At 33.8% G+C, this 14,260-nt stretch overlaps 1 protein-coding gene across 9 annotated transcripts in view; it reads left to right on the forward strand.

The window, feature by feature from the left end:
• The window catches only part of FBXL17 (F-box and leucine rich repeat protein 17), a 468,543-nt gene that overhangs the window by 14,688 nt on the left and 439,595 nt on the right, over positions 1–14,260 (forward strand). For all 9 annotated transcript variants that reach the window (XM_082454480.1, XM_082454481.1, XM_082454482.1 and 6 more), the window contains one exon: positions 1,211–1,468. In XM_082454480.1, the coding sequence (XP_082310606.1) occupies positions 1,211–1,468 (258 nt within the window). The remainder of the gene's footprint in view (positions 1–1,210; positions 1,469–14,260) is intronic.

The raw sequence follows: 14,260 nt of genomic DNA on the forward strand, positions 1-14,260 counted from the left end.
ATATGTAATGTATTCTGATAGAAGTAGTAAAACAATTGAAATTTATATACTTTGGTAGGTATCATCTCATAATAAGTGTGAAAAGTCAAGTCATACATCATGATGGCTGATATATACTATTTGTTGGGTTAAAAACAGAACCAACTCCAAATCTCGATACAGTTTTGTTTGTGGGGAGTTTTTGGTGAGTTTGAAAGTTTAATTAAAGTATGTTTTCCTAATAAGGAAAGATTTTTAGGCGTTTAATGAAAACTAACACATACATTATCACTTGGTGTTTTCTGACACCAAATATGTGTTTTTTTCCATTCTGACAACAAATTCTCTGACACCAAATGCGTGTCCAACAATTCAGTTCAATTATGACACTAACTCCTGGAGTTAGTGCAGACCTCACAGGTTAAGGGCTCAGTCCCATAAGACTGTCTCCACTTCATATGCCAGTCACAAGTCCTAGGAGCCACCTATATACTTTTGACTCACCAGCTGTAAATTTGGAAGTTCCCCCAACCCCCTCCTTAGGTGTGATAATTTGCTGGAATGATCAGAACTCAGGAAAATACTATGTTTACTGATTTATTATAGAGGATGTAAACCAGGACCAGCCAAATGGAAAATATGCATAGGGCAAGGTACCGGGGGAGAGAGTTTGGAGCTTCTATATTGTTTACATCCACATCGACCTCCCAGCACTTTGATGTATTCACCAACCCAGAAGCCCTTCAAATCTCAGTGTTCAAGAGTTTTTATAATCCAGTCTCCAGTTTCCCTTCCCTCCCAGGAAGTCGGAGGATGGGGCTGAAAGTTTCCACCCTCTAATCACATGGTGTTTTGTCTTTCTGGTGACCAGCCCCCATCCTGAAGCTATCTAGGGGCCCCAACTTAAGTCATTTCATTAGTATAAACTCAGGCATGGTAAAAGGGGCTTGTTAAAAATAACAAAAGACATTCCTATCACTCAGGAAATTCCTAGAACTTTAGGAGTTCTGTTCTAGGAACTGGAGACAAAGACCAAATATACTTTTTTATTATACCACAGTTCTTATTATGCTTTAATATTAAGTAAGAAGGTTTTCTTTTGATTGTGGTTTTTATGCTATAATCTAATTATTATATTATTTATTGGGGAGAATTTAATAAAAGAATAGAATGTAAGTTTCTACTTTTAGCAGATTTTTAAATTTATTGCTTTTCTTCTCTCCTCTCATAGGTCACGGATGAATTATTGGAAAAAATTGCATCAAGAAGTCAAAATATAATTGAAATCAACATTTCTGATTGTCGCAGTATGTCTGACACTGGCGTGTGTGTTCTAGCATTTAAATGTCCTGGACTTCTTAGGTATACAGCCTACAGGTGTAAACAGCTTTCTGACACCTCTATTATTGCGGTTGCCTCTCACTGTCCTTTACTTCAGAAAGTTCATGTAGGCAACCAGGACAAACTTACTGATGAAGGACTCAAACAGGTAAATTTTAGCATCTATAAAATGGTTTTATTTGTATTAACTCAACATGTTTTCTTGCAGCAACACTTTGAAAGATTGCTATGTTGTAGCAACATACATAGCAACATACGTATTGTAATGTTCAGAGACTAAAATAAGTCATCCTTTTTATGTATCTATGAATATTTGGGTTAGTGAACTAGAGTGCCATGGCTGTAATTGATAAATTAACTTTTTTGTGTTTTTTAATAAGTGCCTGAACTTCTTTGACCAGCCATTTTATTAATTTATTCTTTTGTTACTTAAATTTTATACGAAATTTTGCTTTAGGTAATACAGTATGCAGTTTGGGTCAGCATGAGGTTTTAAAAATTAACTTTTAATTCCTCTTTTATGTTACTAGATGACATGCTTACATGTTTTAAAATATCTTTTAAATGGAAGTCCAAGTTAAGGAGTATAAAATGAAGAAAAAGATGGTAATTACCTATATTAGGCACAATAATTGGATTAAATATAGTATCATGTGTATTTTCTGGTTGATTCACTTTCTTTGGAAATGGTATTTAAGGTTTCTTGGCTCAGAGTGGATATTGAATGGATTCTGTGTGCCAGTCCCTGAATCTGTGAATATTTTGAATATTTAGTAATGTTCCCTCTATTGTACTAGGCACTTTTTGTATTTTTTATTTAACCTTTGAAATAACTTTGTGGAAATAGTTGATATTAAACTGATTTTGTAAGGAAGAGATTAAGGCTTAGAGAGATTAAGAAACTTGCCTAATGTGTAGTAGAGAGTGGACCTGGGATTTGAAGCTTGGATTCTCCAAAGCCCTACTGCCCTACAGTCTTTCCAGTTTTCCATGCCAATAGACTGTACTCTTCTAGCCTGTTCCATAAGGGCAGAGGCAATGCACATTTACCACTCTACCCACAGTGCCCTTTGCAAACATTTGTTGAAAGAAAGAATTAATAATTCCACTCAAGAACTTAGTCAGAACTATTTTTTAAGTTTAGAATTGAGATGTAGTCCTAATAGTTCCCAGGAAAAGCAGAGTATCAGTAAAGTCCTAGACTTAAGTCTGATCTGAGACAAAGTCAGAAATAATATGAAGATCCCTAAATTTATTTATTTATTTATTTGGCTGTGCTGGGTCTTAATTGCAGCACGTGGGATCTTCATTGCCACGTGTGAGATCTTTGTTGCAGCATGCAGGATCTTTTTAGTTGCAGCATGTGAGATCTTTTAGTTGTGGCATGCTGGCTTTTAGTTGCGGCATGTGGGATCTAGTTCCCTGACCAGGGATTGAACCTGGGCCCCCTGCTTTGGGAGCGCAGAGTCTTAACCACTGGACCACGAGGGAAGTCCCTGAAGATCCCTAAATTTAAACACTGCATATGAATTAACTTAAAGCTCAGTATTAGAAGAAATTTGGAAAGACTATCCTAAATAGTACTAGGTGTGTCAATCCAATTTATGTGTTAAGGATCCTGCAATTTATAAGGGAGCCTATTTTGTCTGCACAGGCTAATTGTGCAACAACAGTCTTACCTGTTGTAATATTTGTCCTGATCTATTTCTGCTATGTACAGGATTATTCACTAGCAAAGCATTTTATGAAGTTCTTAAGTCTATTAAAACAAATTAATCTTTGAGGTAAATTATAAATTTTATAGACATGGTGTGATTTTTTTGTGATGGAAATTTCCCAGCAAGTTATACTTCACAGTGAAACATTAAAAAAAGTCTATGTATTTATTAAGAAATGGATTAAATTTGCTATATATTTAAATCTGATATAGCACAAATAGGTACCAGTTGACCAGAGTACCAAGGGTGTTCCTTGTAAAAATAAGGTCATATTTATGGTTGAAATAGAGGGAAACTAAAAAGTTCTTTAAGGAACAAGACTTAATATGCCAGTTAAGTATTATGAATTTATCTAATATTTACAGCTTTGAGACTAATTATGTAAATCTTCCCTAGAATGTGAGGCATTTTGGAACCCATTAATTTATGATAGATTAGATGTTTGCTTCAGATTTTTATGGTTTCTGAATTATGAATTAGTTATATATGAAGTAATAATCTGATAAAAGTAGTAAAATAAATCTTTTTCATTCTAAGTAATTTTTAAAAGTAATTGCATATGAACCTCATTGCAGTACAATGAGTAATCCTTTCCTATGCTTAAGACGGTGCTGTGGTAGGGTGTGTCCTCTTTTAACCTCTTTCTTCTGTTGGGATAGTGTTACTGTATAGTAGAAAGAGAATGGCTTTCATATATACACAAAATAGAAGTAAAAGTTTTATGAAGTAATATATAGCCTTATGAACAGTGCAATTGATATTTTCTATTCTGTACTATTATGTTAAATAAATGTTGATCTTGATCCACTCAGTAAATTAATTTCATGACCCAGTGATATTTGATAAGCTCTGATGTGGACTACATTGCACTTTTAGTGAATTAACAACTTAAAAATGTATAATAAAGTTTCAAAAGGCCTAGTATGGAGCTTTCATAATTGATGAATTTTCCTGGTATTTTTTTCTTGTTTACTCTGAAACATAGCAATTGATTGAATTGTTGATTCTGTAGATCAAGTTGAAAGGTTTGGAAAGCATGGACAGAGAACTAAAGGAATTCAAGAAAATGATGCATGAACAAAATGAGAATAGCAATAAAGAGCTAGAAAGTATAAAAAGGAATGAAATAGGAATATTGGTGCTGAAAAGTATAATTACTGATATAAAAAATTTAGTAGAAGGATTTAGCATCAAATGTGGGCAGGCAGAAGAAAGACTCAGTGAACCTGAATAGGACAAATGAAATGATCATGTCTGAGGAGCAGAAAGAAGAAAGAATGAAGGAAAGTGAACAGAGTCTAAGGGACCTGTGGGATACCATAAAGTGAAGGGAGAGTGAAAGAGGCAGAAAGAGTATTTTAAGAAATGATATGGCCCAAACTTCTCAAATTTAGTGAAAGACATGAATCTATACATCCAAGAAACTCAGTGAACTCCAAGCAGGATGATTTCAAAGGGGCCTACATTAAAACACATAATAGTCTAATTTTCAAAAGCTAGAGCCAAAGAGAATCTTGAAAGCAACAGAGAAGTGACTCATAGCATACAAGGGATCCTCAATAGGATTAACAACTGACTTCTCATCAGAAACCATGGAAGCCAGAAAGCAGTTGGCTAACATATTTAAAGTGTTGAAGAAACAATGTCAACCAAGAACTCTGTATCTGGCAAAACTGTTCTCCAAGAATAAAGGTGACATTAAGATATTCCCAGGTAAACAAAAACTGAGGAATTTCGTTCGTAGACTTGGCGTTACAAGAAATGGTAAAGAGAGTTCTTCAGGCTGAAATAAAGACACTAGATAGTAACTGAAAGCCATATGAAGAAAAAAAGAATGCGAGTATAAGTAACCACATAGGTAAACGTAAAAGATAGCTTTATTGTATTTTTGGTTTTTAACTATTTTTTTCTATATGATTTAAAAGGCACATGTATAGAACAGTATTTATAAATCTTTGTTAATGGGCACATAATGTATCATCTGTCGTAATAACCATATAAAGTAGGAGGGATAGAGATGTACAGGAATAGGGTGTATACTATTGAAACCAAGATGGTAATATTCAAATAAGGTTATTATAAGTTTCAGATGTTAATTGTAATCTCCATGATAACCATTAAGAAAATAACTAAAATATACACATGAAAGTAATAAGAAGAGAATCAAATGGTACACTGCATAAAATCTACCAAATACAAAAAGTGCAGTAATGGAGGAGCTGAGGAACAACAATAAAAAAAGTATGAAACATATAGTAAATGAATAGCTAAACGGTGGAAATAAATCCTTCCTTATCAGTACTTTAAATATAAATAGATTCTCTAAAAAGCAAAGATTGGCAGAATAAAAAAAATAATCAATCATGCATATAAAGTCTAAAAGAGACTCATTTCAGATACAGACACAGTGAGGTTGAAAGTAGAAGAATGGGAAAAGATATTCCACTCAAATACTAATAACCAAACAGAGCTAGAGTGGCTATACAGATGGTCCCCAGCTTATGATGGTTCAACTTAAAATTTTTCGACTTTATGATGGTGTGAAAGCCATATGCATTCAGTAGAAACTGTACTTCAGATTTTAAATTTTCATCTTTTCCCAGGCTAGCAATATGTGGTGTGACACTGTCTCATGATGCTGGACAGTAGCAGTGAGCTGCAGCTCCCAGTCAGCCACACAATCATGAGGGTAAACAACTGATACACTTATAACCATTCTGTACCCATACAACTGTTCTCTTTTTCAATTTCAGTGAAATTACATAAGATACTCAACACTTTATTATAAAACAGGCTTCATGTTAGATGGTTTTGCCCAACTATAGGCTAATATACGTGTTCTGAGCCTGTATAAGGTATGCTAGGCTCAGGTATGATGCTCAGTGGGTTAAGTGTATTAATGCATTTTTGACTTATGATATTTTCAATTTACGGTGGGTTTATCAGGATGTAAGCCCATTGTAAATTGAGGAAGATCTATATTATCATCAGAAAAAAAAATCAATTTTAAGTGAAAAAAGGTTGCAGGAAACAATGAAGGTCATTATTTATTGATAAAAGTTTCAATTCATCAGGAAGATATAGCAATTATAAACATATATGACTCAAACAACACAGCCCCTAAATATATGAAGCAAAAATGGAGAGACTTGAAGGGAGGAAACGACAGTTTTACATTAATAGTTGGAGACTTTAATAATCTACTTTCGGCAATGGAGAGAACAACCAGAAAATGATCAACAAGAAACTAGAGGACTTGAACAATGCTGTATGCCAGTTATACCTAACAGGCATATACAATAGGCTACACTCAACAACAGAAGAGTACACATGGAATATTCTTAAGATTAGACGATATTTTGGACCACAAAACAACTTTTAATAAATTGGGGAAGATTGAAACCATGCAAGTATCTTTTTTTGACCATAATGACGTGAATCTAAGAATCAGTAACACAAAGAAAACTGGAAAACACACAAATATGTGGAAGTTAAACAGCATACTCTTGCACAACCAATCGAACATTAAAGATACCACAAGGGAAATTAGAAAATATCTTGAAATGAATGAAAATGAAGACACGGTATAGCAAAAATTATGGCAACAAAAATAATGTTTAGAGAGAAATTTAGAGCTGTAAAAGTTTATGTTTACAAAGGAAGAAAAATCTGAAATTAGTAACTTAATTGTACTCCTGGAGGCACTTGAAAAAGAAGAGCAAACTAAACCCAAAGCTAACAGAAGGAAGGAAATAATGATCAGAGCAGAGATAAATGAACTAGAAAACAGAAAAATTATAGATAAAATCAATGAAACCAAAACTGGTTTCTTTGAAAATACCAACAAAAATGACAAACCTTTAACTATATTGACTAAGAAAAATAGAAGATTCAACTTAGTAAATCAGAAATTTAAGAGTAGATATTACCACTAACTTTATAGAAATAAAAAGGATTATACAAGAAAATTATGAACCACTATGTATACCACAAACTGGATCACCTAGATGGAATGGGTAAATTCCTAGAAATGTAAAAACGACAAAAACTGACTCAGGGATAAGTAGAAAATCTGAACAAATTTGTAACAAGTAAGGAGATGGAATCAGTAATAAAAATCCTCCCAACAAAGCAAAGTCAGGAATCAGATGGCTTCCCTGGTGAATTTGGTTTAACAGATAAAGAAGAATTAATACCAGTCCTTCTCAAACTTTTTCAAAATACTTAAAAGAAGGCAACACTTGCTAATTCCTACGAGGCCAGCATTACACTGATTCTGAAGCCAGACAAAGACACTACAAGAGAAGACAACTACAGACCAACATCCTTAATGACTATAGATGCAAAAATCCTCAAAAAAACATAGCAAACAGAAGTCAACAACATATTAAAAGGGTTATATACTATGACCAAGTACGATTTATCCCATGAACGCAAGGGTGACTCAACGTACAAAAATCAGTCAATGTAATACACCACATTACCAGAATGAAGGAAAAAAACCCCACATAACCATCTTAATTAGCTCAGAAAATGCATTTGGTGAAATCCAACACCTTTTCATGATAAAAAACACACAATAAACTAGGAATAGAAGGGTCTTTCTCAACATAATAAAGGTCAGATGTGACTAAGCTACAGCTAATATCATACTCAATGGTGACTAGCTGAAAACGTTTCCCCTAAGTTCAGGAACAAAACAAGGATGCCCAACTTTTGCCACTTCAGTTCAAAATTGTATTGGAAGTTCTAGCCAGAGCAATTAGGAAAAACAAAGAAATAAAAAACTTCCTAATTGGAAAGGAAGACAAAAAACTATCTCTATTTGCAGATAATGTTGTTTTTTATATGGTAAACCCTAAAGAATCCACAAAAAAACTGTTTGGCCTAATAAATGAGTAATTCTATTTATAATGGCATCCATAATAATAAAATATTTAGGAGTAAATTTAGTCAAGCAAATGCAAGACTTACACACTGAAAATGACAAAACATTTTTGAAAGAAAGAGGACCTAAATAAATGTAAAGTCATCCTGAGCTTGTGAATTGGAAGACTTAATATTGTTAAGATAATACTACCCAAAGTGGGCTACAGATTTGATGCAATCCCTATTAAAATTCCAATGGTGGTTTTGCAGAAATGGAAAAATCCATCCTAAAATTCATAAGGAATTTGAAGGGATGTAGAAGAGCCACAGCAATCTTGAATCCAAAGAGCAAAGTTGGAGGATTCATACTTCTTTATTTTAAAACTTACTACAAAGGTACAGTAAATAAAACCATGTGATATTAGCATAAGGATTGACATATAGACCAATGGAATAGAATTGGGAGTCCAGAAGTAAACCCTCACATCTGTGGTCAGTTGATTTTTTTTACCACAGTGGCAAGAACATTCACTGGGGGAAGGAACACTCTTCAAGAAATGGTGCTGGGAAAAGTAGATGTCCACATGCAAAAGAGTGAAACTGGACCCTTACCTTATACCATCTACAAAAATTAATTCTGAATGGGTCAAAGAGCTAAATTTAAGAGCTAAAACTATAAAACTCTATGAAGAATGTATAGGTACAAATCTTCATGACCTTGGATTTAGTAATGGTTTCTTAAATATGACACCAAAAGAATAGGCAGGAAAAGTATAAAACAGATAAGGTGGACTTGATTAAAATTAAAAACTTTTTTTTTTCAAATGACATTCTCAAGAGAGTGAACAGACAACCCATAAAATGAGAGAAAATGTGTAGAAATCATATATTTGATAAGGGTTTAATATCCAGAATATATAAAGAACTCTTACCATCCAACAGTAACCCCCCGAACTCAATTGAAAAATTGGCAAAATACTTGAATAGATATTTATCCAAAGGAAAAATACAAATGGCCCTCAAGCACATGAGAAGATGCTCATCATCATTAGTCATTAGAGAATTGCAAATCAAAATCATGAGACATCACTTCACACCTACTCCAATGGATATTAATAAAAAAAAAAAAAGCAAAAACCAGAAAATAAGAAAGTGCTTCTTCGGATGTGGAGAAATTGGAATCTTCATACATCGCTAGTGGGAATATAAATGGTGCACATACTGTGGAAAACAGTTTGGTGGTTCCTCAAAAGATTAAACATAGAACTATCATTTGACCCAGCAATTCCACCTAGATGTTTACCCCAAATAATTGAAAACAGTGACTCAAATAGATACTTGTTCACTTGTTTTCATTGTATCATTATTCACAATAGCCAAGGGGTAGAAACAACCCAACTGTCCATTAAGAGATGAATGAATGAATGAAATGTATGTCATGCAATGAAATATTATTCAGCCTTATAATGGAGTGAAATGCTGTACATGTTACCACATCAATGAACTTTGAAAATATATGCAAAGTTAAATAGGCCAGACACAAAGAACAAATATTATAAGATTCTACTTATATAAATTACCTAGTATAGGCAAATTCACAGAAACAGAATGTAGGTAGAGGGCTTCAGGGGCTAGGGGAAGTAGGAAATGGGTACTTGTTGCTTAATGGGTAGGGAGTTTCTATTTGAGGTGATGAAAAATTTTGGAAAGAGTGGTGTTGGTTGCACAACACTGTGAATATAATGTCACTGAATTATATACCTAAATATGGTTAAATAGCAATTTTCATGTTAGATATATTTTACCACAATAAAGGAAAAAAGAAACATTACTTGTTTTTAGATGCTGAATTTCTGTGAGATAAAGGAAAATGTCAGTCTCATCTAATCTATCTTTACATGTTCTAGTGATATTCAGTCAACTAAGTAAAGAGCAAATACGTAACCTTTATGAGTATCTACCATGGGCAGGGCACTGTTCATATATTCTAACTATATGTTCATACATTTAATTTCTCTTGATTCACAGCCACTCTGTGAGATAGGTATTATTTCATTTTTATAGATGAGGAAGCAGTTACAGAGAGAGACCATAAGTAATTTACCTGAGATAAAGTAATAAGTGATAGGGCTGGCATTCTTATCCAGGGATGTCTTGAGTTCATACTAAATCCACTTAGCTCATTTCCTCCCCTTTTCAGATTACATGACACTCATTTTAGCCCTATAATGATAATGGATATTTATAATGAGACTGAGAAACTAGAGATCTTGAAAAGCCTCCTTTATCAAAATGTGTTACATTTAGGTAGTTTAAGAATGTTTTAAGTATTCTGTTTCTAAATTAGCATCACAATTTGCAAAGGGAAGTAAATATATTTTGGGTGCTTTCTATATGACAGGCATTGTATTTTGTGCTTTCATATTTTGTTGTCCAATTTAATCTTCACAGCAGCGCTGAGGTATTTCAGGATGAAAAGTTGAATCTTTTGGAAGTTAAGTAACTTGTCCAAGTTCACATAGTTGGGAAGGTATGGAGCCAATATTCTCTTTCAATTTTGCTTGATCTGTGAATCATGTCATGTGGAATCATATCTAGGATTTTAAGCTGGAATTTTCAGTTCAGTTACCAGAGAGAAAATTTTCCATCTGTAACTGGGAGTATTGAGCCTTCATGTAATTCAAGAAGGCTTCTTTCTGGAAATGTATCTTTATAGTATTGAATACTTCTAAAAAGTTCTCTTCACATGAATCCTAATAAATAGTGTTCTAATAGCTTCCTTCTTTACCCATTAATAATAATAGAGATATAAAACATTTATTTAGTACTTTTATATGCTTTTCAGTGTGCCTTAATAAACATTTCCATTTGTGTTATTTTTTTTTAAATCTTCTCCACAACCCAGTGAGGTATAGGTAGGCATTGTTATAATTCACCATAAGCCTTCTGGGCCTGAGAATGGAAGTTGGTCAGTTAACTGAAAATCAGTTAAATGATAGAATCACAAAAATCAATATGTACTATAAACATTTTAATTAAAAAATACCATATAACTGTAGATTCATTAGTGAGTCTTTTGACATAGGGTCAGGGCCTTTTTCTTGAGTTAGAGATAGCTAGTTAGAGTTTGACTTTATTTTACTTAAACTATAACAATGATGTGGCACCCATGATTTTCAGTTGTTTTTTTTTTTAAATTGAAGTGGGACAGGCGGTCGCTACTTATGAAGGAATATGGGTGCAGCTTGTTTTAGAATATGATTTTCCCAATATTTTATAACTTTATAGTTGTCACTGAAAACTAATTCATCAGCACTTTTTTATGGCTTGCTTTCATTGAACATAAAACATTCAACCTACTTTTTTTAGCAAGAGCTTTCTTTTTCCTTCTCATTTGTCAGTTTATTTAATATCTAATGTAATTATGTTATAATAATTATAATTAGAAAAAACAGGTTTGGGAAGAAATAGCACTTTCTCGTGACTGTTTTTTTTCATCTCAGGTGTTATTGACATTTGCTGTTTCATTGTGTTGATTTTTTTTACTGTGGCAAAATCTACATAATATTTACCATTTTAACAGCTTTTGAGTGTGCAATTCCAGTGACTTTAAGTATGTTCACAATGTTGTGTAACCATTGTAGGCTCTATTCTAATTTCTAATTAGCATACTTTCTGGGCTTATCTAGCTACCTCCTGTAAGTAGAATCATACAATATTAACTCTTGTGTCTGGCTTATTTCACGTGCATAATGTTTTCAGTGTTTATCTATGTTGTAACATATATCAGTTTCATTCCATTTTATGGCTGAATAATATTCTAGTGTATGTATAAACCATATTTTTTTCTACTCATCTGTTGATGGACATTTGATGGCTTCCCACGTTTTTAAAGTTAAGCTGCAAAAGTTTTAACCACAGTATTTTAAAATTTGAAACATTAATAATAAGTAACAAATGTTTCTATGTACTGGTGCTAAAATAGCATTTTTGCTGGTTTTCTAAAAAATAAAAAATCTTTTTAGTGTGTAACAAATTAATCAAGTGATTATTCCATGTATGTTCTCAATTTTCATTTACTCTTGAGTTTTAATTATACATCATGCTAGTACAACTAAAAAATAGTATTGGTACACATTTTGGGAGCTTATGTAGCATATTTTCATTGTATTAAATGGAATGTTCTTTAAATGAGGCAAAGTTAGACAATATAAATCTAGGAAAAAGGTTCAAATTTGAGTCCTTAAAGAGGGTCAGATGAGTGGCAGTTTGAAAAATTTGCTTTGCTTTCTTTCATATCTCATTGTCTGTGCCACTCTACTACAAATGATGAAACTAATGAATCAAATTATGAAATTGTCATTTTTATGATTTCACAAACATGAATAGTTAGCATAGTTGGGTGAAGTTACTAGAAGATATGGATTGGGTTTTCTTCACTGTTTTCTTTTGCATGTGTATAATAGTGACAGTGGTGACATATTGGGAATGGAAAGTAGAAGGAACAACTTCCCTCTTCTGTTGAAGGTGGCATACCTCATGTTTTAAAAATATGTTCTTAATACTGGTTTTGAGCAGCTTTCGTGTGACATTGGAAGACCTAATCTTATTTTTATCCCAGTGGGTTCCATGTTCTGGTTTCAGTTATCTAGATTCTTTGTCGAAGTATATTCTTCCTAAGGTGTTTGTTTTATTACAGAAATAACCCAGTAACAACATATAGCTTGTTAAAACAAATTCTCTTTTGTAAATTCTCAAGGGTGGAGTGCAAAATTTTAATTAAATTTTGAGATGCTGGAAAAATCACCTCCAAATATTTTATGGAAAAATACCTTTGGAGTTCTTGAGCAAAATTGTGAATAATCTTAAATGATTATTACAAAGAAGAAAAGAATAAATCAAAGACAGTCCTTTTTATATTATGTTTATTTACTGTAGTCCATTTGCAGTTCTAATTACTGTCATGTGCTAAAATGAACCATGGATTAATAGGTGGACTAGCTTCATTTAAGTGATAAAGTGGCTACTAACACCCTTGTCATTAAATGCTTTCCTTCAGGGTTGATTGGTGGGTGCACTTAACACATTATTAGAGTTAGAGGAAGGCTTCCATTACTGTCCATCTGACTTGCACCTTTCCTAGGGAACTAGATATTGGACTTGTATTGATAAAGATTCAGAACCTCTTAAATGACATACTGGGGTTCTATGTCTTAGATAACTAAGACCATTTACTTGGTGAAGAGTGAGAGTTAGGATTGTACCTGGCATGAGTGTCAGGTGCAAATAGCAATGAAGGACAGGCTGGGTGTGAATGGATAGGTGTGGTTGGAGCTAAAATTTCACAAGGTTGATAACCTCTCTTACCTGGAAGGGCCCTCAGGGAGGAGTTTTCCAGTATCCAACCAAGGTGAGTGGTGGTATGCATTCTGTCAATATCAGCCAGATAGGTATTCTTATCTTATGATGAGTAGTTATTATTTCAGAATGTTCTTTGGTAAAGTAGAAAGTATTATGGAGGTAATTTTGAGGTGTTTGTAGATCCTTTAGCTGTATTGACTTTTTGCTGGGATAAGGTAAGAGTTAAGGAGGGAGGGACTTCCCTGGCGGTCCAGTGATTAAGACTTCACCTTCCAATGCAGGGGGTGTGGGTTCAATCCCTGGTCGGGGAACTAAGATCCCACATGCCTCACGGCCAAAAAACCAAAACATAAAAAAACACAGAAGCAGTATTGTAAGAAATTCAATAAAGACTTTGAAAATGGTCCACATCAAAAAAAAAAAAATCTTAAAAAAAAAAAAGAGTTAATGGGGGTAAACTTGATACAGGAGGAGATCACCTGGCTGGTGCACTAAGCGTTGAAGTCTCTTTATTGCTCCAGCATCTCAATAAATTGACAAATAAGACACTGGAATAGTGACAGAGGAAAAATATCAACTTTATTACACAGAAAGGCTAGATTGGGAATGTTGCTTAGTAATAGAGTTAAATAGGCTTGTTAACTCAAACGCTGGAGTTTGGCCAGGGGACCCAGTCGTCATCTACTAGGCTGGACCAGCAGTGTCCTGCAAATGTAGAAGTAGATGCTTGCTCCTTGTGGGCAGTTTGTTCTCAAGCGGAAAAAAGAGATGAACTGAACATGTTCAGCTTATTAAATACAAACTAATCAGTGTAGAGACCAGAAGTTAGACCAGTTGAACTCCTTCCAGAAGAAGGAAGCAGTGGTAGAGAAGAAGCATTTGCCATCTATGTCTGTATGTATTTTCTTGATTTATCCATATTAGACTGTCCCAGGGGTCCCCAACCCCCGGGCCGCACAGCAGGAGGTGAGCAGCAGGTGAGTGAAGCTTCA

This window comes from Balaenoptera physalus (assembly GCF_965194825.1).
Source record: "Balaenoptera physalus genome assembly, chromosome: 3".
Classification (NCBI taxonomy): domain Eukaryota; kingdom Metazoa; phylum Chordata; class Mammalia; order Artiodactyla; family Balaenopteridae; genus Balaenoptera; species Balaenoptera physalus.